The sequence below is a fragment of the Canis lupus genome, chromosome X (assembly GCF_003254725.2).
Source record: "Canis lupus dingo isolate Sandy chromosome X, ASM325472v2, whole genome shotgun sequence".
NCBI classification, from domain to species: domain Eukaryota; kingdom Metazoa; phylum Chordata; class Mammalia; order Carnivora; family Canidae; genus Canis; species Canis lupus.
This window is the reverse complement of record NC_064281.1, coordinates 70,362,579-70,389,915: the sequence shown is the minus strand read 5'-3', so window position 1 is coordinate 70,389,915 and position 27,337 is coordinate 70,362,579. Positions and strand designations below refer to the sequence as shown.

The 27,337-nt window shown below is 35.0% G+C and overlaps 1 protein-coding gene across 7 annotated transcripts in view; it reads right to left on the bottom strand.

Moving 5' to 3' along the window:
- Positions 1-27,337, bottom strand: part of DIAPH2 (diaphanous related formin 2) — a 1,060,012-nt gene that overhangs the window by 789,625 nt on the left and 243,050 nt on the right. For all 7 annotated transcript variants that reach the window (XM_049107608.1, XM_049107607.1, XM_025431781.3 and 4 more), the window contains one exon: positions 9,492-9,631. In XM_049107608.1, coding sequence (XP_048963565.1) covers positions 9,492-9,631 — 140 coding nt within the window. The remainder of the gene's footprint in view (positions 1-9,491; positions 9,632-27,337) is intronic.

The window sequence follows — 27,337 nt, the reverse complement described above, 5'->3', positions numbered from 1 at the left end:
TTCCTGGAAGCAGTGTGTTACTTTTCCTCTTTTACACAATTTGTAATGCCACAAGGAATAATGCTAAAATGCTGAACATAAAGGATGAATAAAATACAACTCTTGATCTTCTGGAGAACTCCATGCAGTAACTTTTCTTCTCAAATTATAAAAGTTCCTATACTGGCTGGTGCTTAACAAACTCATATCCCCTTCTTAGGGAACACTCCCCACAGCTACCTTCTGAGATAATAGTCCTAGGTAAGCAAATTCTGGACCATATCACCCCACCCCCCTCTCCTTTACCATGGGCAAACTTATATAATTAGAGAGGATGACCTGATCATAGTATGGTCTGGCATGCAGACTGAGGTGGCCTGACAAGAAAACCTTTGCCTGAACAGAAACAAAAGAGGGCCAGTGTCTCCCCATTATGAATTTGGATAATACAGAGATGGCCAGGCAGTTAATATCAAGAAAAGATACGGACTCAGGGAGAACCCATGTTAACAAAACAAATCAAGTAAATGTGTCATGAATTTCTGCTAAGTTAAGGGAGGTTTACAACAAAAATAACCATGGATGGCTCTAGGATGACCATGGGACGTTAAGTGACCTTCCATATCAGCCTCCATGAGGCATAGTTATACTGATGTCCCAAAAATTCCTGTGAGATTTCGAGCTCCCTTACTGAAACATGTCATTTGGTCTCCCTGCTTCATGCTTGTGTTTAAAAACACAGACAGGTCATACCATTCCTTTCCTCAAAACCCTCTAGCATCTCCCTAGCTCAGTCAGAGTAAAAATTAACTCTTCCAAGACTCTTCACTCTGCCTCCAGGGACAATGGCTTCTGACATTCCTGGAAGAGGCCAAGTAACTTTATTTACTGTAAAGTAGTACAAAGAACTGGTTAAGGGCCTAGGTTCTGGAGTCACACAGCCTGAATGGAATCTGCTCTGACACTAGCCATGTAGCATTAAAATGTAGCAAACTGGGCAGCCCCAGTGGCACAGCGGTTTAGCGCCGCCTGCAGCCCAGGGCGTGATCCTGGAGACCCTGGATCGAGTCCCACATCAGGCTCTCTGTATGACGCCTGCTTCTCCCTCTGCCTGTGTCTCTGCTTCTCTCTCTCTCTCTCTGTCTCTATGAATTAAAAAAAAAAAAAAAATCTTTAAATAAATAAATAAGTAAGTAAGTAAGTAAGTAAGTAAGTAAGTAAGTAAGTAAAATGTAGCAAACTGGGCAGCCCGGGTGGCACAGTGGTTTAGTGCCTGCTTTCAACCCAGGGCGTGATCCTGGAGACCCCAGATCGACTCCCACGTCAGGCTCCTCCCTGAATGGAGCCTGCTTCTCCCTCTGCCTGTGTGTCTGCCTCTCTCTCTCTGTCTCTCATGAATAAATAAATGAAATTTAAAAAAAAAAAAAAAAAAGGAAACTTGTACTCAGCTGATTTAAAAAAATAAAACATAAAAAAATAAAATGTAGCAAACTACTTAACCTTTCTGAGCCTCAAGCTCCTCATTGATAAAATGCAAACAAACAATGCTGACACTACTAATAAAGATACACTAATTGCATGTGTATATTTCGAAATCTTAGAATATTTCCTAGATGATAGTAAATGCTAACTTTATAAATTTCTTATTATTTTTAAATGTTTTTAAAGATGCCTATGAGGCACCTATAAATACAAATGGAGAAAGTCTGAATCTCAAGAGAGGTCTGAGGTGGAAATATAAATTTAGGCATCAAAGAGACATACACACACTCAATCTCAGAATATTGCCTAGGAAATAATATGTACCATATAAATGTTAGAATGTTAACTACTACTATTTTTAGTGAGCATTTCAGAAGTTAATTGAATTTAAGCTTATTAAAATCAAGTTGACACTTAAATGCATATAGTACGAGCTTACTAAAGATTTAATGAATATTTTTAAAGAATTATTTTTAGGGATCCCTGGGTGGCGCAGCGGTTTGGCGCCTGCCTTTGGCCTAGGGCGCGATCCTGGAGACCCGGGATCGAATCCCACGTCGGGCTCCCGGTGCATGGAGCCTGCTTCTCCCTCTGCCTATGTCTTTGCCTCTCTCTCTCTCTCTCTCTCTGTGACTATCATAAATAAATAAGAATTAAAAAATAAAATCTTTAAAAAAAAAAAAAGAATTATTTTTATAATTCTTTCTGGTAACCTTTTTTTAAGTGGTTTTTAATAGTTTATTATATACCCAAAGGTAAAATAAATATTTTATTCTTTACATAAACATTTGTGAGGAATCCAGAAATACTTGCTTGACAATCACATATACTTTTTGGTAGTATTATTTTACAAGACAAATACAAAATCATTATGTATTACATTTACATATTGGCTTGTTAAATTTTTTTTAGGTTTTCAGAGTTTGATTACTACCTAAAAAATAAAACAAAATTAGCATATCCATGAAATGAAGCTATGCCTCTATTAATCCAACTACCACAATTTATTCCTTATTTTCCCTCCACAACACATTTCCTATGTTAATCATTTTTGGGAAAATACACAAGAAACTTTTGGTCAATGATTTCATCAAATTGGAAACATTTTCTAGATATAAAAGAAATAACTTAGGTGACAAGAGATTTAACAAAAGATATTCCCTGAAATGTCACACATAGACAGGATATGGCCTTAAAAGTTCAAGACTTGCTGAGTTCATGTAGGAAATGATATTTATGAATTGTCAGGTATCTTTTCCTTGTCCCTGGTTTTTTTTTTCCCCCTCAATGAATCATTTCCTTTCTTTCAAGTGTTTATTTAAATTCCAGGTAGCTAATACAGTTTAAATTAATTTTAAGTGTAGAATTTAGCGACTTAATGCTTACATACAACACCCTGTGCTCATCACTAGTGACCTCCTTAATTTTGATCACCTATTTAACTCATCCCCCAACCCACCAAGCTCCCATCTGGTAAACCATCAGTTTGTTCTCTATAGTCAAGAGTCTGTTTCTTGGTTTGACTCTCATTTTTTCCCCCTGTGTTTGTTTTGTTTCTTAACTCCATATATTAGTGAAATCATATGGTATTTGTCTTTCCCTTACTGACTTATTTCAGTTAGTATAATACTCCTTAGCTTTATCCATGTCATTGCAAATGGCAAGATTTCATTATTTTTGATGGATGAGGAATACTATACTCCATTTTAAAAATTCTTTATCCATTCATCAGTTCGTGGAGACTTGGGCTTTTTCCATAATTTTGTATATCGTTGATGATGCTTATACAAACATCGGGATGCATGTGTCCTTTCAATTAGTATTTTTGTATTCTTTGGGTAAATACCTAGTAAGACAATTGCTGGATCATAGGGTAGTTCTATTTTTAACTTTTTGAGGTACCTCCATACTGTTTGTTACAGTGGCTGTGCAACTTTGCAATTCCCACCAAAAGTGTAAGAGGGTTTCCCTTTCTCTGCATCCTCAGGAACACCTGTTTCCTGTGTTGTTCATTATAGCCATTCTGACAGGTGTGAGCTGATATCTCATTATAGTTTTGATTTGTATTTCCCTGGTGAATGATATTGAGTATCTTTTCATGTGTCTGTCCTTCATCTGTATGTCTTCTTGGAAAAATGTCTATTCATGTCGTCTGATTTTTTTAACTGGATTATTTGGTTATCAGATGTTGAGTTTGATAAGTTCTTTATAGATTTTGAATACTAACCCTTTATGAGATACATCATTTGCAAATATCTTCTCCCACTCCATTGGTTGCCCTTTAGTTTTGTTGTTTCTTTTTTTTTAAGATTTTATTTATTTATTCATGAGAGACATAGAGAGAGAGGCAGACAAGAAGGCAGAGACAGAAGCAGGCTCCATGCAAGGAGCCCAATGTGGGACTTGATCCCTGGTCTCCGGGATCATGCCCTGGACTGAAGGTAGGCACCAAACCGCTAAGCCACATGGGCATTCCAGTTTTGTTGTTTCTTCTGGTGTGCAGAAGCTCTTGATCTTGATGAATTCCAAATAGTTCGTTTTTGCTTTTGTTCTCCTTGCTTCAGGAGACATATCTAGTAAAAACCTGCTATGGCTGATAATAAAGAGGTTACTGTCTATGTTGTCCTTTAGGATTTTAATGGTTTCCTGCCTCACATTTAGGTCTTCAATCCATTTTGAATTTATTTTTGTGTATGGTGTAAGAGAATGGTCCAGTTTCATTCTTCTGCATGTTTCTTTCCAGTTTTCCCAACACAATTTGTTAAAGAGACTGTTTTTTTCCATTGGATATTTTTTTCCTGCTTTGTTGAATATTAACTGACCCATATAGTTACGGGTCCATTTCTGGATTTTCTATTCTGTTCTGCTGATCAATGTGTCTGTTTTTGTGCCAGTACCACACTGTCTTGAGGTGGTAACTAGCCTTTTTGATTCATCATTTTAAAAAGAAAATAGAAATTTAAAAAATATAAGAATTTATATTTCTCAGATTATACTCAAAAGATGAATCTGAATTTAGTAGGTAAAATAAGATGATTACTAACAGTTAATAACAACAGTAATAATATTAGCTTTGATTTGAAAACATTTTCAAATTTACTTATTCAGTTAATTTAGAATCAATTTCAATATAAATGATACATCTTATATGCCTACAAGCCATAGAAAAACAACCCTAAGTGTATTATAATTATCAATCATATTCTTCAGTTTCCTCAGGCTTACATGTCTTTGCCCAAAATAGTAGATAGTATTTCCCAAGGATTGTTATATTATCCTCAAAAGTTTGGCTCATATACAAGGCAAGACTGGAGAGGAAGGGGAGCACTATCCAAGTCATTCACCTTCTAAACAAAACTAAAAAGGAAGTATGAATGTTGGTGGAAGGTTTAAAATGCATTTTAAAAATCTGCCACCAAAATATGCATGTATAAGATAACCCAACCTAAAAAAGTTTGTTGATTTCTATTCATTTTATAGGCAGATGTACTTACTATTCTTCCACTGGAGTCTCTTACTTGCAGTAGAATTCCAGTAAAGCACATGATTTCAATCAGAAGAATAAGAGGAGCTGAAAGGTAATTGATAAAGCTAGAAAGAACCCCAAGGAACAGAGAAAAAGGACAGTTATCGCCAGATAATAGCAGAAGGAGAGAGATTGGTCCTCCCTTAATTTTGGTGTACACATCATAACATATCAATCAGTTTCCAGGCACAAACACAGCCAAAAAGGGCTTTTCTGGTTACAATTTCCCTAGTTCTGGAGGAATATTCCAAGAGTGAGGAAAAAGTAGCTACCCATCCAATGGCCACTTGAACCAACTCAGACAATTCTGAGAGTGACCTACAAGGTCATAAAATATCAGACTGTGATCTCAGGGTTTCTGCAATTGTGTGATATCACAGATACACACACACACACACACACACACACACTCACACTCACACTCACACATCTCCTAGACTGTATCTTTCCACACTGAAATTCTAAGGAAGAAATACACCCCTCATTGCTTCTCCTCCAATGTGGTTTTCCTCAAGGCAGGCAAACTTTCAAGAGTAGTTCAGAATTTCTTATGTTTATAAAGACTAGAATTTGCAGAGACGTCTGATGACTTCAATAAAAAATAGATATATTAACTATTTGTTGTTTCTGAAAAATTGTCATTTATGAATTTTCTGTTTCTGAGAGGAGGAAAAGTTAATTTTATGCCTCAGAAAGCTTAAACAAGTATTGATAGCAAGTTTTCATAAGGTTTGGCAAAAAAGACCATATTCTGATAGTTTTCCTGACAGTATGGATTACTGTCAATGCTGCACTTAAAGGATTTTCAATGTTTTACACTTCATTTTTGTGAACGCAGCTAAGACAATTGATGATTTTCTCTTCTACCTGTCCAAATCTCTACTAATATAACAAAATTAGTATCTTAAAAGATATCATCTTTATGTATATAACTGAGGACTTACTTTATTCCATTATTTAAAGGTATCACATAATTTAATAAATACTAGTATGTACTATTTATTATGACTAGGATGTGTTATTATATTGAGGAGAAAAATTTATTCTGATTAATTAAAAGTATTAATTTTCAAAAACAAAACAAAAGGCTTTTCAAGTGAAATTAGAAAAAAAATCACAAAGGAAAGTCAGTATTTTTGAAAAAGTATTTTAAATAAAATGTTCAAATAAAATATAAGTTATTAACTAAGCTTAATATTCATATAATTAGTTTTATTTGTTTGCTTAACCTGTAAGAATAAAACTTTGTTATATATAAAGTTGAGCATTTAGTACTCTACAGAATACATCAGAACATCAAACTTACAGAAAGTCTGGTCCATGAACCATGTAACTACAACAGACTACAATTTAATCCAAATATCACCACATTATATTTGAAGTAATTACTAAACTTAATAACATTTTAAGAAAACATTTTTCAAACATAGTATAATCTTATTCTTTAAAAAGTGCACTTAAACATAGCATAACCTATGTTTGCTGTTATTTTAGTTATAATCTTATTTTTAAACATAAACTTATATTAATAAGATCTGGTATTTAAAGGTAGTAAAATCTTATTGTTATAAAACATAAACCTGTGGTAATAAGAGTTGTTAAACATAATTTTATTTTTTAAAAACATATATCTATGATAAGAGCAAATCACTCAATAAATATTGAACTCAGCATCTGAATTCATAAATTGTTCTCTTCAGCACATTCAAATTAGTCAGTTACTATATTTAGCAAGAGATAATAGGACTATAAATCCAAACACAGAAAGTCTAATGTAAAAACAACAGAATTTTTGTTTTTGTCTCTTAACTGGTTCCCTGACTGCATCTATAGTCTCCTAATATATGGACATTTCAGAAAAAGAAGCTCCCACGCAACAAATAATTTTTAATTTTCTTCTGAACCTTTTTTCTCCCAAATCCATTCATACAGGACTGTTTTCATTTGCTTGCTGATAAATCCAACAAAAAGTCCAGTCAATTTATCCATTACCATCTCCTTCTGAGCTTCAAATACAGTTAGAAAAACAGAAAAGTTCAAAGCATTTGGAAAAGCAGTGAGCTTCAAAAGGATGCCAGTTGAGATGTTTTGTTGCAAAAAAAATCTACTTCCTAAAAGTCAACAGATTAAACTCACTCACAGATGGAGGCAAGGATCTTCAGAAAATGAAAAATCTTTTTCCTGCTTCAATCAGCAGATTTAAAATGCTCCTCATCCACAGTGGGGTAGATGTAGCCCTCATTGGTGAGATAATCAAGGGCTTGCTTGATGGCCCTGTCACTCATGCTGTGAAGCTGAGTCTGGAGCTCATGCACACTGTTGCCTTCCTATTGAGGACATTCAAGATTCTAAATGCAGGACTTCCTTGTAGATGAAGTGGAGATTGTGGTACTCGCCATAATTCTGGACCTCATCTATGTTTGATGGGACAACAGGCCAACTGGGCCCAGAGGCCACTTGGTGGGCTTTATCCAGTATCATATGTGCATTGACCATTTCCAGAATATGTGTGGTGGACTCATTCATGTCCTCCAAAACACGGATGTTCAATACCTCAAGACCCTTTACTTCTTTAAAATATTTGAGAACACCAATCACTTTGATATATACTCCTACTGGAAGAAGCAACATCCCCCATTTTGCTTTATTTCTTCCCAGCCACTGGTGGACCTCAATAACCTTGGTGGTCACATCATCAATTCTATTTTAAAAATGTAGTTTGAAGCCCTATCTGCGTTCCTGATTATCCCCAGAATAGAGACATTGTCAACCAGGGTGGAGGTGAGCATTTGGTTTACACAACAATATCCTAGATTCACATCCTGGATCGTGAGGCCTTAGTAGCAGTAGCTGCACCACCCTTAAATGACCATTCATTGCTTCCAAAAGCTCCACCCACAGCAGAGGTGCTGGCATAGGTAACAACCCCACTCTTATTAATCTTAAGGAGAGCTCAGACAGATTAGGAGATAGGTTTTGGCTCTAGTCAGTGAGTTCCTCAAGTGTGCTTTAACCTCTACAGAAGGCTATAATCAAAAGCTTTGACGTGTTTTGATACAAAGAGCCTCATGTGACCTGTGGAGCTAATCACCTACCAGAACACTGCTGCTTCCAGCCAATCAGGACCTACCAGCTTCTCACCTGGTCCCATAATTCTTTGGAGTTGTCTGGTAGTTGCTGTGCTATATTTTAAAGGCCCTGCATGTAGTTTCAAGCCTTTCTTGCTATCTTTATAAAAATGCATTTTTAGTAGGTACCCCTCTCCTTCATTCCTAAGTGCAACTTCTTCTATACTTACTTCTTAAATATTCATTTATTCACCCATTTAATCAACCAGAAAATTTCAATAGAAAATTTCAGAGCACACAGTGCACTATGGTAAAGAGCTGTAGGTTTACATGGCAGGGGTTCCAAAAATGGTTATGGTTCTCAAAGAATTCATATTCTTGTTCAAATCATTAAGACTAAAAGCATTCTAGAAGAAATGACAAGACAGTCATCTTGGAACGATCATCATACTCAAAATGAGTCACATCTTACCACTGCCTTTTTAATTTTTTTATTACAGAATTATAATTTTCCAGTTATTCTGACAAATGTCTATAGGTAAAAATAAATAATATCATATATTTTGAACTTCTACATCAATACAAATAAACTCTATATTATTGTCAAGGTTCTATTAATAGGTCAGAGAGAAATACAAAATGCGGGCTCCATTATATATTAAGAAAAACGTGACTAAAATCAAAATACCATTTCTGTATATTTTTATGCAGTATTTTCTGAACTTTGGGTTGTAGCAATTTATAAGAATATATCCCAGAATGATTTCATATTACATTGAAAATGTATTTTTCCTCATAAAACATTTTATTTTGGTTAAAATTAACTTAAAGTTTTTGTTATGATGAATGAAGGACATCACTTAGTGGAATCCACCACTGGTAAAGAACTCCTTAAAAAACCCTTTGTGGTTAAAAAACAGCCTAAATGTATAGAGCTTTGAGTTCATTAGTACCTTCTCTCATTTATTTTACTGGTTAAAATAATTTTGCTATCTCAAAATACAAAAACATATGAATAGTATATCTAAAACTTGTAAAATAAAAAACTGTATTTATTTCTCAGGTTAAAAATAAATAATATCAGAGCCATAATACTTAATTTGTTTTACAAATAAATACACACTGATTGTTATCTGAGCATACAGATTGCCAAATAAATGTAGATATTTAACTTCTGGGTCCATGTTTTATATAATGAATGAGGAATTAAACATACAAGTAATATTTGTATTCTTAAATTACACATTATTAAGATATTAGATTAACTATCTTTTAAATGTTTGCAAACTTATAATCAGACATTGCTGTTTTCTTAGCTAATATCAGAATGCTAGTCAGAAAATCGTGAGGTTAAAATGATGTAAATGATTGTATTTCTAAAAACTACATACAGTATAAACTGAATGAATCATATAAAAGTAATAAGAATGACCTACCTGACAGGATTGCTGGTTAAAGAAACACGCAGAGATTCAAGGCAATTAAGAAGTTTCTCATCTGAAATACCAGATCGTAATTCGTGAACATATTCTTGTGAAGACAAGGTGCATTCATGTTTGCTGTTTTTCAGACCTCCCTATAAAAAAATATCATTTTATATAAACAACAGGCTTTAAAACAACTTTGAACATAAAACAATGCATGAATAAGTACATATTTTACTGTAGAAAAAGATGAGCAGAGTGCTATGCACTTAAAAATTCCTGGTCATAGAATTGATGTGGTAAAATCATGTTATATATATCCCAACACTCTCCTCATCCTCATTTAAAAGGAAATTGCACTTCTGGTGCTCATATTCTAAACAGACTATGTACTTGAGATTAAGTGTCACTGACAGGGATGCCTAAATTTATAATCCAGACACTGGCATTAACATTACCTGGTACTACTAAACCCACAGGATGAACATTTACAAATCATGTTAATTTACCTAGTTAAGATCCTTATATTCTATTTGAAAAAATACAGTGACCAAAACTTAATATAAAACCTTATCATGTTCCAAAACTATTGAAATATATCAGAGAATTAGCTTACCTCTAAAAACAAGTGAAAAGTTATTAAAATGAAAAACAATACAGTCTCGACTTAGCATGTTAATCTATTCACTAATTCCCAACTATTCCTTCCTATGTTACTCCCATGTTGTAGATTAATCTTAAAAAGCCATTAAATGCATTTATCTGATAATGACTAGTATTTAGCTCAATTTATAAAATACATAGTTATTTCTAGAATTTATTATCTCATCACAGCTCCTTAGCTTCATCACATTGCCATAACTACACAAGTAGTTTGGGGAAAAGACTGAGAGGAAAACATCATCAACACATTCATTATACTAATAATTCAGTATCACATTCTAGATATGTATAATCATAACTGCTCCATTCCTATATTACAAATATATTCCTCTGAATTAAAATTCTAGTTTGAGTCGTATTTTCAAAGTTCATACTAAACACACTTAGTTTCTGTAAGTACCCAAGATAGAATAAGGAAAGCATTTTTTTTTCAATTTGGTAGAAGGCATATCATTAGAGGATACAGAATTACAAAAAAAATGTGTTGATAATGAGAAATGGATTCCATAAGGTTTCATCGTGTTTGACTTTTATTGAGAAGACATCCTCAATATAGAAATTGTCAATCATTCTCAATGTCTAATTTATTTTAAAATTCCATTGAATAGTAAGTAAATGTTTGAAGTCTGATAACGTCTTCTGTAGGGGAATTGTGTTCCCTTATAGTGCTGTAGCACTATCACTATTACAACACTTAAGACATTGGGGTAGGGGTCATTATTTGCTTCTATCACTCTTCTAGACTTGTAACTCCATATATGCGAAGTATCTAACACAATGACTTGATTTAGTGAGCCTCAAAGGAAGTGTGCTATTATTGAATCTAACCATAACAATTACAGAACAAGGAATACAATTTCATAGTTAGCTCCCATATTTTCTGTAATGTGCACAACTTTATTTTTCTTGGTTTGTTAGGATTTACAGATGTTCAAGACTTCTACTGAATGGATCATTACATGGCAAAGTAAAAATATCACCATGAAATCCTTTCCACATTTCTATAACTTATTTACTCAACTCTTAAGACTGTAGATCCACAAAGAATGATAGCAAGTAAACATTTAGAGTATAAAATGTTGCGAGTCTGCAGTCATAGGCCACTTTCATATGACCCTCAAACTCATTCTCTTAATGGATAACAAGGCCCTATTGACTCTTCCCTGGAGGCTTGTACATGAGTTTATTACTGTAGAATATAAACCTTTATATTTGCTGTTTTTTCTGCCTGAAGGATTCTTACTCCTGACATCTCCATTACTAACTCATCATCTAAGTCTCAGCCCAATAGTCCTCAACCCACCACATGCATCATCTCATCATTTTAAATTTCAATTATAGTATTAGGTCTATGTAACCTTATATTGTTTAGTACTTTACTTGTTTACTGTGTCTTCCTCATTAAAACATAAACTCTATGAGGCAGGAATCTTGTCAACCTTGTTCACCACTGTATCTCTAGATATTAACACAATGCTTGGCACACAGTAAGTACTCAAAGCATATTTCTTTTTTTTTTTTTTTTAAAGTAGGCTCCATGCTGAGGGCTTGAACATGGAGCTTGAATTCACAATCCTGAGATCAAGACCTGAGCTGAAATCAAGAGTTGGATGTTTAACCAAGTGAGCCACTCAAGTGCCCCTCAAAACACTTCTTGAATGAATGGATAGATGAACTGATCGTGAATAAACAAATAGGTGAATGTCTCATGAGTTTCAACATGCTGAAGCTTCAAAACTCAGGTTAGTTTTACCTCACAATATTATGGTTCTGAGATATTCCATTACCATATATTCAGAAGTGCTAGTGTAGAACAGGTAAATTGAGACAATGTATGGCAGGCATCCTAGGAAGAGCTCAAAGTGTCACTGAGTTTTAATTGTGACCACTTCACTTATCTTCTAGGTAATTATTGAGCAGACTATTCAACTAATCCCTATAAACCTGTTTGCATATTCATGATATAGGGGATCATATTTATTATAAACCTACCCTCATGTTTATTAAAAGGATTAAGACAATGCATATAAAGAGTTAAAACAGGCATTTCCTATGTGTTATCTCATAAACACAGTAAGTTACTCAGAAATGTTTGTTTCCTTCTTCTATCTAGTCATAGCTGAGATATTTATTTCTCATGGAACAACTGGGCCAGCCTAATACCTTGGGACTCCCTACTCCCTCAACTCTTATAAACAGGCTTAAATTATGTAATTTATGATACCCTGCGGTTATAAGGACTGGTAGCAATAAAATGGAGCAATATAAAAAATATATAACCTTGTAAAACAAATAACTTTTACCAAGCTTTCAAGGGTTTTAATGTAAGTTCATAATTGAAGATTATGAAAACAATAGTACACAAAGGATGAGCTGACTGTTATATATCAGCTCATCTAATAGCATCATTACAGAAATAGAAAATCATGGTGACAGTCCAAGTTCCCTTAATTAGTGAGGTTTCAAGAATAAAACACTAATATTCTGGTACTCTGGTTATTTGTTTTTTCCACCATATGTCCCTTTCTCCCAATATTGTATAAAAAATTAAAGCACTAAGTATTGAATTATAAAATCTCTATTCCAAATGACAAAATATCTTCAGCACAATCAATATGCTGCAATAAAATGTTAAAGAAATCATGTAAAAACTAAACAGTGCAATAAACTAATTCTCACTATATTTAATAGGTCTATAATCCAAGAATGACTTATTATTAACATCCTGTTCTGATACTGAACAAAGGAAACAACTAGATAATGGAGAGATAATAATGAAAATTTTAATTAGCTGCTCTGTATGAGATTAATGAAAACTACCACTGTGCCCATTTGATCTTTAAAAAATAATGCAGACAAAGTTAGCAATTAGCATATATCATGCCATTCCAAAGCTAGGTTAACAAAAAGCTTTCCTAATTTGAAGCAATTCCTTAATTTGAAAATCATTAGGACAGAGATACTTGTCACTGTGACTGTGCCTATATTACACTAGGATACTACACAAAAAAACAAAAGATATTTTGGGCCAGTTTAATGTTTACATACCCTTAATTCTGACATGAAATGTTAGTATTAAAATCAATTAAATAATACTCTTAAAAGAACATTTTAGGTTTGCATTGGAGATACTACTTCTCATATCATTATTTTTTAAATTTAGTTTTACTTTAATTCTAATTAGAAAACATATGTTCCATTACTTTCACATGCAACATGGTAATTCAACTTTTAAATACAACACCCGGTACTCAACACAAGTGCACTCCTTAATCCCCATGACCGACCTATGTAATCACCCTCCTTTCACCTCATTTACAACTTCTCTGGTAACCATCCTTTCTTCTCCTTAAATAAAAGTCCATTTCTTGATTGGTGTGTGTGTGTGTCTTATTTGTTCCCTAGTACTTGTTTCCATTGCTTCATTAAATTCCACAAGTGAAATTTTATATTTGTCCTTCTTTGATGGATGTCTTTCACTTAGAATAATACTATGTAGTTCCATTCATGTCATTGTAAATGACAAGATTTCATTCTTTTTTTATGGCTGAGTAATTGTTCATTGTATATACCACAACTTTTTTAACCATTCCTCAGGTGATGGACTATTTGAAATTTGACTATTTTTGATAATGATACTCTAAACATAGAGGTGCATGTATACATTTGAGTATTTTTTAACTTTGGGGGTAAATATCTAGTAGTGACAATATTGGATCATAGTGTAGTTCTATTTCTAACTTTTGGACGAAACTCCATTCTGTTTTCCATAGTGACTATATCAGTTTGCATTACTACCAACAGTATAAAAGGAGTTCCCTCTCTCCCCATCTTCTCAATACCTCCTATTTCTTGTGATGTTTATTTTAGCCAATCATACAGATGTGAAATGATAGCTCATTGCAGTTTTGATTTGTATTTCCCTGGTGATAGGGGATGTTGAGGATATTTTCACAGTTCTCTTGGCCATCTGTAAGCCTTTTATATAAAAATGGCTATTCAAGTCTTCTAAGATTTTTTTAACTGAATTATTTGATTTTTGGGTATTGAGATTCATAAATTCTTTATAGTTTCAGATACTGACCCTTTGTCAGATACATGATTTGTATGTATGTTCTTATATCCTGTAGGTTACATTTTATTTTTTTTTATTATTTCCTTTGCTATGCATAAGCTTTTTATTTTGATGTAGTCCCAAGAATTTTACTTTTGTTTCCCTTGCCACAGGAGATAGATCAAGAAAAAAGATGCTACAGCCAATATCAAAGAGGTTGCTACCTATCTTCTCCTCTAGAAATTTGATGCTTACAGATCTCACAAGTAGAGATTTAATCCATTTTGAATTTCTATTTGTGTATGGTATAAGAAAGTGGTCCAGTTTCATTATTTTCCAAGTTGCTATCCAGTTTTCCAAACACCATTTCTTGAAGACACAGTCTTTTTCCCATTGAATAGTCTTTCTTGTTTGATCCAACATTAATTGACCATAGCGTTGAGGAAAAAATCTCTCGATTTTCTATCCTGTTTCAAAGATGTATCTATTTTTATGACAATTTTGATCACTAGAATTTTGTAATATAATTTAAAGTGAGGAATTATGATGCCTCTAACTTTTCTTTTTCCAAGTTGCATTAACTATGCCAGGTGTTTTGTGATTCCATGCAAACTTTAGGATTTTTTGTTCTAGCTCTGTGAAAAATGCTGTTGGTATTTTGATAGGGATTGCAGTAAATATGAACATAATTTTGGGTAACAGACATTTTAACATCTTTGTTCTTCTAGTTCATAAGTATGGACTGTCCTTTCATTTCATTGTGTAGTATATTTCTTTGTATTTTCTTTTTTTTAGAGAGATCAAGCATGGGGGTGGGAGGGCAGAGGGAGGGAGACCATCTTAAGCAGGCTCCACACTCAGCATAGAGTCCAACATAGAGCTTGATCTCATGACCCTGAAAACACGGCCTGACCTGAAATCAAGAATCCAACGCTTAACCATCTGAACCAATCAGGTGCTTCTCATTATTCAATTTCTTTCATCAGTGTTTTAAAATTTTCAGAATACAGGTCATTCAACTTTTTGGTTAGGTTTATTACTAGGTACTTATTGTTTTTGGTACAATTATAAACGGGATTGATTCCTTATTTTCTCTTTCTGCTGATTCATTATGGGTATATTATAATGCAACAGATTTCTTTAGGTTGATTCTGTATCCAGTGATTGAACTGAATTTGTATATCAGATCCAGCAGTTTTTTTGGTGATATCTTTACATTTCTCTATATAGAGTATCATGTCACCTACAAATAGTAAAAATTTTATTTCTTCCTTGATGATTCAGATACCTTTATTTCTTTTGCTTGTCTTATTGCTGTGGCTAGGACTTCCAGTACTCTGTTAAGTGGTAAGAGTGTACATCCCTGTCTTATTCTTGACCATGGAGGAAAGTTCTCAGTTTTCCCCCATTGAGGATGATATTAGATGTGCATTTGTCATATATGGTCTTTATTATGCTGAGGTACGTTCCCTTTAAACCTATCATGTTGAGGGCTTTTATCATAAATGAATGCTGTACTATGTCAAATCCTTCTTCTACATCTATTAAAGTAATCATATTGTCCTCATCCTTTATTAATGTGGCATATAACCATTGATTTGCAAAGATTGAACCACATATACAATGCAGGAATAAATCCCATTTGGTCACAGTAAATGATTTTATAATGTATTGTTGAATTGTTTGCTAGGATGTCATTAAAAATTTTTATCCATGTACATTAGGATATTCACCCGTAGTTCTCTTTTTTAGTGGAGTCTCCACTAACTATCGTTATAAGGGTAATGCTGGCCACACAGAATGGAAGGATTTGGAAGTTTTCCTTCCTTTTCTATGTTTTTGAATAGTCTGAAAAGAATAGGTATTAACTCTTCCTTAAATGTTGGGTATAATTTACCTGGGAAGCCATCTGGCCCTGACTTTTATTTGTTGGAAATCGTTTAGTATTGATTCAATTTCTTTGCTGGTTATGCATCTGTTCTGGTTTTCTATTTCTTCCTCTTTCAATTTCAGTAGTTTATATGTTTCCAGGAATGCATCCATTTCTTCCAGATTGGATAATTTGTTGGCATATAGTTTCTCATATAATTGTTTGTATTACTTCGGTGTTGATTGTGATATCTTTCATTCATGATTCTATTTATTTGGATCCTTTCTCTTTTCCTATTGATAAGTCTGACTAAGGGTTTCTCAATTTTATTAATTTTTGCAAAGAACCAGCTCCTGCTTTCATTGAGCTATTCTGTTGTTATTGGGTTTCATTTCTATATCATTTATTTCTGTTCTAATCTTTAATATAAAACCTTTAATAGAAAAGAAATACACGGAAACAAATGAAAATGAATATACAATGGTCCAAAACCTTTGGAATGCAGCAAAAGAAGCCCTAGGAGGGAAGTATATAGCACTATAAGCCTACCTCAAGAAGTAAGAAAAATATCAAATAACCTCACTTTACTGCTAAAAGAGCTAAAGAAATAATAATAAATGATACTGAAAGATTATTTCTTTCATCTTTTTGGTTTGGTTTAGTGCTAGAAATCCTAATACTTTAAGTGCAATTGTAAATAGGATTGTTTTTTAAATTTTTCTTTCTGCTACTTCATCACTGGTGTATAGAAATGAATACTGAAAGTTCTACTTCCTTACCCATTTGGATACATTTCCCTTTAATATTTTATTTATTTGTTTGAAAGAGAGTGAGAGTGAGAGTGAGAGAGATCACAGAGGAAGAAGAAGAGGGAGAAGCAGACTCGCTGCTGAGCAGGGAGCCCAATGTGGGGCCTGATCCCAGGACTCTGAGATCATGACCTGAACCAAGGGCAGATGCTTAACTGACTGAGCCCCCCAGGTGTCCCCCATTTTACTTATTTTTGTTGTCTGATTTCTGTGACTAGGACTTAAAATACTATGTATTTGGGTGCTCCCAGATTGGGTCATAAATATTTACAATTGTTTTTTCTTGTCCCTTTTATTATTATATAGTGTCCATCTTTGTCTCGTTACAGTCTTTGTTTTAAAGTCTACTTTTTTGGATGTAAGTATTGCTACTCTGGCTTTCTTTGATACCCATTTGCATGACAGATTTTTCTCCATCCTCTCATTTTCAATCTCTAGGTGTCTTTATGTCTAAAATGGGTCTCTTGTAGGCAGCATATAGATGCGTCTTATTTTTTTTAAATTCATTCTGACACCCTATGTCTTTTGATTGGAATGTTTAGTTGATTTACCCTCAAAATAATTACTGATATTTATTTATTGCCATTTTATGTTTTGTAGTTGTTTCTGAAGATTTTGATCTTTCATGTTTTGCTGATTTTTATGGTGATATATTTGGCTTTCTCTTTTTCCTCTGCACATTTATTAATGGTTTTTGGTTACCTTAGGGTTTGTATAAAACCTCCTCTGTATATATCTATCCATATTAAGTTGATAGCCATTTAAGTTTGAGTGTATTTTTTCTTCTATCCTCCCCATGTTCTAAGTATATGTTATTAGGTTTTTACATCCTATTATTGTTTGTTCATTGTTTTTTTACAAAAATATTCATTTTTTTCTGATTTTTGTGTTTCACACCTCAAAAGTGTCATGGTTGGTTGTCTCCATTCCACTCAAAGTGTCCCTTTTAATATTTCTTGCAGAGCTGGTTGAGTGGTCATGAACTCCTTTCATTTTTGTTTATCTGGGAAACTCTTTTCTCTCTCCTTCTAATCTGAAAGATAGCCTTGCTAGACAGAGTATTCTTGGCTGCAAATTTTTTCCATTCAGCACTTTGAATACATCATGCCACTCCCTCCAGAGTTGAAATGTTTCTGTTGAAAACTCTCCTGCTAATCGTATGGGTTTTCCCTTGCATATTACTGACTTCTTTTGCCTTGCTGCTATTAAGACGTTTATCATGATATTTTGCCAAGTTAAGTATAATACTTCTTACTGTGAATCCACCTTTGTAGATTTTCTTGGGGGTTCTCTGTAGCTCCTAGATCTAGATATCTGTTTCATTCCCCAGAACAGTGAAATTTTCAGCTATTATTTCCTCAGATAATTTTTTTTCCACCTTTTCTCTCTCTTCTTCTTCTTGTGGACTCCTATAATACAAATGTTAGTACACTTGATGGAGTCAGCATCCCCTAAGTTTATTCTCATTTTGAATAATTCATTTCTCTTTTGTTCAGCTTGATTACTTTCAATTACTCTGTTTTCCAAGTCAGTAATTCCTTTTGTTCCCTCTTCCATCCTCACATTCCATCAAGAATGTTTCTCATTTCATTTATTGTGTCCTTTATCTCTGCTCTGTTATTCCTTATCTCTGTGTTAAGGGTGTCACTTATGTTTTCAACTCTTTTCTCAAGTCCAGTGAGTATCCTTATGATTATTACTATATATTCTCTCCCAGGCATATCACTTATTTCTGTTTCATTTACCTCTCTGGCAGTAGCTTTCACCTGTTCTTTCATTTGGGATAAATTTCTCTACTTCCATTTTTTTTCTGCTTCTCTGTGACTGTTGCTGTGTTAAGAAAGTTAATTGTATCTTCTGCACATGAAAGTAGTGATTTTATGAAGGAAAGGTCCTTGGGTGCCATGCAGTGCAGTGTACCCCCATTCACCAGAACCTGACACTTCAGGAGAGTATCCTATGTGTTTTGCTTATGCCCTACTCTCTTGTGTCTGAGTCACTTTTCCTTTCAGGGCAGTGATCAGCACTGAGTACTGAGCACTGAGCCCACTTGTTGTGGGCTTTTCTTCTCCCTGTGGTGTTAGTAGGACTAATGCCAGCCAGCTCTGTGGGGTGTGCCTGTTCCAGAACTAGGAAGTGAGGTAGCAGTAATAGCAAATTTGTGTTGAGTTGCTAGTCCTATGCTGAATCCCTCAATGCACTGTAGTAAATGAGTACTGCATGCCAGAGCTGCCAAGGGTACATGGCTGCGTACAGCTAGGTCCAGCATGTGAAGGTTCCTGGGGGTGCACAACTGGGTACCATATGGCAGTTGGGCCCAGCATTGCAGCTCCATGCAGTGTGCATGGGGGCAGCCATACCCCTGGCAGCTGGGCATCATGCAGAATAATAAGTGGGTATGCACAACTGAGTGCAGGGTACTATGCTTGCTGGGCACAGGTGGCTTGGAACTATACATCGCAACTCCCTGATGCAGCACAAACATGGCTGGGGGCATGCAGTTAGGTGCCATACATGATAGTGCCTGGGGTGCAAAGCTGGACAACATGGGGGATTGTCCAGTACACTGCAGCAGCTGTACACTGGTGGCTGGACTCTGATTAGGGCACACGTGCATCTTTAACAAAATTTTCAAGAAGGCTTGGAATGAGCTATTCCTCAGGAGAACTTTTGGGTTTGGTATACTGCTAGGCGTTAGGTAGCAAAAGTCTGTACAGCCCTGCCTCTGGCAGGTAGCTCTGTGTATATGCTGGGAAGTGGGGCAAGTATCAGCTCCCTTATTTTTGGACAAGTCCACCAACATACTCTTAAGTATGAGCAGATCTGTCTCCCATTTGGCACCAGTATTGTGAAAACTGGCATTTTTAAATTGCCTCTCCATGCAGGCTCCTTGTCTTAAAGGGTCACAACGTATCTATCACTCACCCTCAGGGCTCACTCATTGCTGAGTCCCCGGACATTAAAAGCTCTAGGTTACTAGTGTGACTGAGAGTTTTGTAAACTCTCAGACCTCAGCCCCTTCTGGTTTTCAAAGCCAAAAGTTATGGTGACTGGTGTTTCCTGAGTGAGCTCCTTGGATTGAGGACCTGTTTCTCTTCCCCTCTCTATGCAGCTCTGTTCCTCCTCTGGGCAGCCTCCCTTCCCCTTTCTGAGCTATGTAAACTTTCAGCTGCAGCTTCTTATTTATATTTAGCTATAAAGTTTGTTCTGCCAATCTTTGGATTACATGCTTTGATTTGTTAACTTGGATGTGGATGATATCTAGTTGAAAACAAGGGATAGAGTGAATTCAGAGTCCTCCTACTCTGGATCTTCCCAATTTCCCCTTAAAAGACTTTATCACCACTTCTGAATTTTGATTGACTTAGGCTTAGCATGGTCTGTCATTCTTCATTGTAAATAAACATTTACTTGTAATTTGAGTTAAAAATTCATACTTCTAAGTTGTAAAGTTATCTTGCTGCAAAAACTAGGAAGAAATATTGAATTGTACATGAATATTTTCAACTATAGCCTACAAACAAATAGCAATTACTATTAGTGGTATAATCTTCAAATATGAAAGACAATAATATTGTCATGTAAACAGTAAGAATGTTATTGTTACTGACCATGATTTATAAACCATAATGTAGTCAGTTTTCTTTTGCTACACTATTCACTGAGTTTCTTATCTATCATCGCAGTTCTCAGAAAAAGCAATGTTACACATTGGCAAATTTGGAATTATATCTACCAGGGATCACAATATTGTTTTGAGAGGCTCTTATAAGTTAAAAGCCTAAGAAATAGAAAACTCAATTTCCTCATCATCTGTTCCTTGAGTTTCAGTAGCAAAAGAAAACAAAACAAGAGCCTGGTTAAAGCCAATCTACCTATATATTCTAATAGTGATGTATCTGGTGAGCTATCCAACTCTGAATATATTGCTAAAAATTTAGATGGCTTCTCTCCAGTTATATAAGAAACACATTTCAGCTATAATTTTTGTTTCTGTCTATCTATATGCTTATGTATGTTTATGTTTGTATATATATGAGGCTTTTTTCTTGTATTCAAATGTATTACCAAATTAATAAACTCCTTATCTGAGTACAATTAAAAAAACACATTCCATAAAAGGACAGTAAAAGTTAATTCACTTATTCAAAAAAAGATATTTTACATAAATATATTACAAAATTTCAAATAATGTTATTTATTTATTTATTTATTTATTTATTTATTTATTTATTTTAATTGAAGTTCAATTTGCCAACATATAACATAACACCCAGTGCTCATCCCAAGTGCCCCCCTCAAAATTTTCAGTAAAAATTCATTAAATTACTTGCAATATACACCATAAAAGATACTACATATTATGAATTCAGGATCTGTAAGATAAAACTTATACAGAAAAGTATTATCATGGGACAACTTCATATTGCCATTTTCCATTGCAGGACATAATGATTTTAACTAAGACCATTTCAGAGGGCAAAATAAAAGAACATATATGAAATTCTAGGACAGAAAAAAAAGTGTTTTGTTTTTGTTTTGGTTTTGGTTTTGGTTTTACCAATACAAAAAAAGCATTAAAATGAAGACACTGGAAGAAGATGGTCATCTACAAGCCAAAGAACAAGTTCTTTGAAAAAAAACACTATGGACACCTTGATCTTGGACCTCTAGCCTCTGGAAACATAAGAAAATAAATACTTGTTAGGGTCATCCAATCTGTGGTATTCATTACAAGAGCTCTAACAAACTAATATCAATCTTTTTTACATTCCTCAGAGAATAAATCTATATATTGCCACTGTATAATTCTTTTATGTTGAATTGTTTGCTTCTGTTATAATTGTTCGAATGAATTTACTATGCTAAAATAATGAAAAAAAAAAAAGGGGATCCCTGGGTGGCGCAACGGTTTGGCGCCTGCCTTTGGCCCAGGGCGCGATCTTGGAGACCCAGGATCGAATCCCACGTCGGGCTCTCAGTGCATGGAGCCTGCTTCTCCCTCTGCCTATGTCTCTGCCTCTCTCTCTCTCTCTCTCTCTCTCTCTCTCTCTGTGACTATCATAAATAAATAAAATTTTTAAAAAAATGAAAAAAAATCATTATTCTTTAAATTATACATACTGTTTGCCCCAAAAGGATTTGACTAAGCTCATACAAATGTGATTAACTAAAATGTTTAAAGTATAGGATTTTTTATGAGAAATCATGTATTGTTTACTTATTGAAGTTTCTATATATCAAACATTAGATGAAGCACTTCACCCCAAAATCATAGAATCTAAAACCATCAAAGAACAAATATTTAAATAATTCTTTCAGAAAATATACTATTAGAAATGTCAAGTATAAAGAACCTCTAAAAATATATTTAAATTCTGTAACCTTAATTTATTTCCTCTGTTGTGAAACACATATTTAGTTTGTAGAGTATGGAGGAAATACTTCATAATAACATCAAGTAATTGCTCAATTGAATACATAATAAATTTTAATTTTTTAACATTAACTGAGACAAAAGGGTGGATATTTTATTTATTTATTTGAGAGAGGCATAAGCAAGGAGGAGGCAGAGGGAGAAGCAGACTCCCCTCTGAGCAGAGTGTCTAACATTGATCTCAAAACCGTGAACTGCATTTCTTACAAAAAGCCACCTTGTTTGATTTATACACACATTCAGAGACAAAAACAAGGAAAAGCTAAACCACTACTAAATAATTTACAGGTGAAAGCTAATTAAAATATTTAACTGTATTCATAATCAGCCATTCTGTAATTATAAATAATAAATAATAAATCTGTGATGCATCTCTTGCATTTGAAACAAAATAAATATATGATCTATTCCATACTTCAAATCTGCCCATATTTCCTTTTAAAACAAGTATTTAGCAATTAGGGTGAATTAGAATTAGTCATTCTTTCAGGAAATATACTATTAGAAATGTAAAATATAAAGAATCTCTAACCCACATGTGGGTTGTTACCAATTTTATTCTATTATGAATAAAACTGCTATGCATATCTGCGTACAAGTCTTTGTGTAAATACAAAAGTATCTATTTCTCTTATTTTACTTTAAAAAATAATTTGGTAAGCATATTTAAGTATAATTAGTTTCCGTTGTAATCCTATGTATTTTATGTACTACATTTTATTTTAAGATTTTTATTTATTTATTCATGACAGACACAGGCAGAGAGGGAAGCAGACTCCATGCAGGGAGCCCGACATGGGACTCGATCCCGGGTCTCCAAGATCACACCCGAGGCCAAAGGCGGTGCTAAACCGCTGGGCCACCGGGGCTGCCCATGTACTACACTTTAAAACCAGATTCTCGGGTGGGGGAGTAAACATAGTGAAGCAATATAAGGACCCTATGCTTCCCTCTTCCCTCAAACACAGCTAATTATCAAATCATTCTGAATACCCAAAAATCAATCTGAGGATTTACAGAACAAACTGTGGAACTAAAGGGAGAGAAAAGGGTATATCATGGAAGTTAGGAGGTGCAGAGATGTGGCTTAAAGAAGAATCAGATTGGATCACAGATGCTGAGGGGCGGGGGGGGACCCTGCTCACAGAGAAAGGTGAGAGACAGTGGAGCACAGAAAGATATGGACAAGGAAAACAATTTCCCAGTGAAAATGCTGGGAAACCAAGAGGGGCTGATTTTGGAAAGGTTTTACAACCAGAGGGGATCAAAGACTGGAGTTTTATAGTCCCCGGTGTGGCTGCTGTGGAGCCCAGAGGGCAATGCAGTGATCCTGTGGAAAAGGAAGGCAAATAGCCCACAGACAGACAACACAATCTAAGGATCAATGGGATATACTGGGAAAAACTGTTCCTCCCATTTGGATCACATCTGGAAGAGATAGTATTTTCTCTCTGGAGACAAAATTGCTGGCAAGCAACAGTGTACTCACCCAACCCTCATGATGGGCACATAGACATGCATGCTAAGTGTGGCTAACTTGGACACAAGCTCACTGCTGCTTTTATTGCAAATTCCATGGCCCTGTGCATTGGAGCTACTTCCCTTTTGAGACAAAACTGCATTAGTTCCAAGACAATGAGACTCTCCCAACAGAGAACCAGCATGAGTCCCCGCCATACCAGATCCCTAAAATTTTGAGTTCTAAAACTCAGCTGGGAAGCCTGGGATATAGCCTAAGGGGCACTGAACTGGGCAGATGACACAGATATGACCAGGTGAAAACAGGGATCTGAGGAATGCCTGGTAAACAGGAGGGGAGATGGTTCACTCTTTTGGGAAGGCTTTGCCAATAAACAATGAGCAAGCACTCACCTCTCCAGAGACAAGGGAGCTGACTAGAGCCATTTCTACCTCACAACTCTCAACATAAATTTACTTTAGGAACAGCACAGTGCCAAGATTGGTGGCTAAAACCTCCTACACCGAATCCAGCTAACCTACTCTCTGCTGCTACTGTTTTTCTCATGTAAGAGTACCTGAAAACCAACACAGCTGGTCCCTCCCCTAAAAGACCAGCACAAACCTCTTGCGGGCACCACACCTATAGACCAGAATTCTGCAAAGCTTCAGCTGTAGTGGAAATAACATCAAGTCTCTTTTAACAAGCATACTAGAAGCACACCTAGTTAAAAATCACCAAACCCTCGCCAACATACAAACACTCCCCACTGCAGGCAAGGAGAAACTCTGCAGAGGATTTATCTGAGGGGAAAGAGCAGCATAATGCAGAGCATACAGCAGAGACACATCCTAAAGAGCCAGGCGCTGGACCTTTTCTTTATAAAGCCATCACTCTCAGGAGTAGAAAACATTAAAAGGCTTTCTGAACAGAAGAAGACAGAGACCTAGACAAAATGCTGAGAAAGGAACTCATCCAACAACAAAGAACAAGAAAAGGCCTTGGCCAGGGATCTAATCTAAATAACATAAGTAATATCCCTAATCCAGAATTTAAAGCAACAATCATAAGGATACAAGCTTAGCTTGAGAAAACCATAGAAGACAGTAGGGGGCTCCTTATGTAGAGAAAAAGAGACATATCAATCAGGTAGAAATAAAAAATACAATAACTAAGATTTGAAACTGAGTGAATGTAACATCCACAAGGATGGAAGAAATAGAGGAATGAAGAAGTCAGACATGATATAAAGTTAGAAAAAATAATGTAGCTAAAAAGAAGAGGGGAAAATAATAGATCATGAAAAGAGACTTAGAAAAGTCAGTGACTTGATAAAGCATAACATTCCTTTTTTTTTTTTTTTTAATTTATGATAGGCACACAGTGAGAGAGAGAGAGAGGCAGAGACATAGGCAGAGGGAGAAGCAGGCTCCATGCACCGGGAGCCTGACGTGGGATTCGATCCCGGGGCTCCAGGATCGTGCCCTGGGCAAAGGCAGGCGCTAAACCGCTGCACCACCCAGGGATCCCCGCATAATAACATTCCTATCATAGGAGTCCCCAAAGAAGAAGAGAGGGAAAAGTGGGTACCTTTATTTAAAGAAATTATAGCTGAAAAATTCCCTAATCAGGGTACTGAAAAAGAAAACCAAATCCATGAGGCACAGAGAACAACCATCAAACTTTTAAAAAAGCAGGCCAACACAAAGATATATTGTAGTTTAACTGGCAAAACATTGAGATAAAGAAAAAAATCCTAAAGTTAGCAAAACAAAGCCAATCCTTACTTACAAGGGAAGACCAGAAAGTTAACAGCAGATCTGTCCACAGAAACTTGGCAGAGCAGAAGAAAATGGCATGATATATTCAAACTGCTGAATGCATATAAATATGGAGCCAAGAATATCCAGCAAGGCTTTCATTCAGAATAAAAAGAGAGATAAAGAGTTTCCCAGAGAAACCAAAACTAAAAGAGTTAGTGACCACTAAACCAGCCCTGCAAGGAACATTAAAAGGGACTCTTTCCATGGGAGAGAAAGACTAAATGTGACAAAGACTAGAAAAACACTGAGGAAATTTCCAGAAATAATGACTTTAACGGGTAATACAAAGGTGCTAACTTAGTATCTATCCATAATCACTCTGGGATCACCTGGCTTGCTCAGTGGTTGAGTGTCTGCCTTTGGATCAGGTTGTGATCCCAGGGTCCTGGGATCGAGTCCCAAAGCAGGTTGCACAGGGAGGCTGCTTCTCCCTCTGCCTATGTCTCTGCCTCTCTCTGTATCTCTCATGAATGAATAAATAAAATCTTTAAAAAAAAATCACTCTGAATGTAGATAAGCTCAATGCTATAATCAAATTATACAGTATCATAATGGATAAGAAAACAAGACCCATCTACATACTGCCTATAAGACATCCATTTTAGACTTATAAGACACCTGCAGGTGGAAAGTGAGGGGAAGGAGAAACATTTATCATGCACAGGGATGTCAAAACAAGGCCAGAATAGCCATACTTCTATCACACAAACTAGCTTTTAAATCAAAGACTATAACAAGAGATAAAAAAAAGCATTATATCATAATAAATGGGGTCTATCCAATAAGAAGTTCTAACAATTGTCAATATTTGTGCCCTCAAAGTGACAGCACCCAAATATATAAAACAATAACAAACATAAAGGAACTAATTGATAATAATATAGTAATAATGGGGGACAATAATTTAACACTTATATCAATAGACAGATCATCTAAGCAGAAAACCAATAAGGAATAACATACTGGACCAGAAGGACTTCACAGACATATTTACAACACTTCATCCTAAAGCAGCAGAATATGCATTCCTTTCCAGTACACATGGGACATTCTCTAGAACAGATCACATACTAGGTCATAAATCAAGCCTGAAAAGATGCAAAAAGACTGAGATAATACCATGCATATTTTCCAACAACGTTATGAAACTTGAAGACAACAAAAAGAAAAAATTTGAAAAGACCACAAAAACATGGAGGTTAAAGAACATTCCACTAAAGAATGAATGGGTCAACCAGGGAATTTAGGAAGAAATAAAAAAATACATTGAAACAAATAAAAAATGAAAACACAACAGTCCAAAACCTTTTGGATTCAGCAAACGGGTCATAAAAGGGAAGTATATAACACTACAGTTGTAAGTCAAGAATCAAGAAAAAACTCAGACATGCAACCAAACCTTATGCCTAAACAAATAAAGCTTAAAGCCAGCAGAACAAAAGAAATAATAAAGATTAGCTGGGATTAAATAAGATAAAAACAAAACAAACAAAAACAGTAAAACATATGAATGAAACCAAGAGCTTATTCTTCAAAAAAATTAATAAAGTTGATAAGCTCCTAGCCAGATATATGAGAAAGAAAAGGGCCCAAATAAATAAAATCACAAAGAGAAAAGAGATCACAACCAACACCACAGAAATACAATTTTAAGACAATATTCTGAAAAAAAAATTGGGCGATATGGAAGAAATGGAGACATTTGTAGAAACCTATGAACTACTAAAATCGGAAGAAATAAAA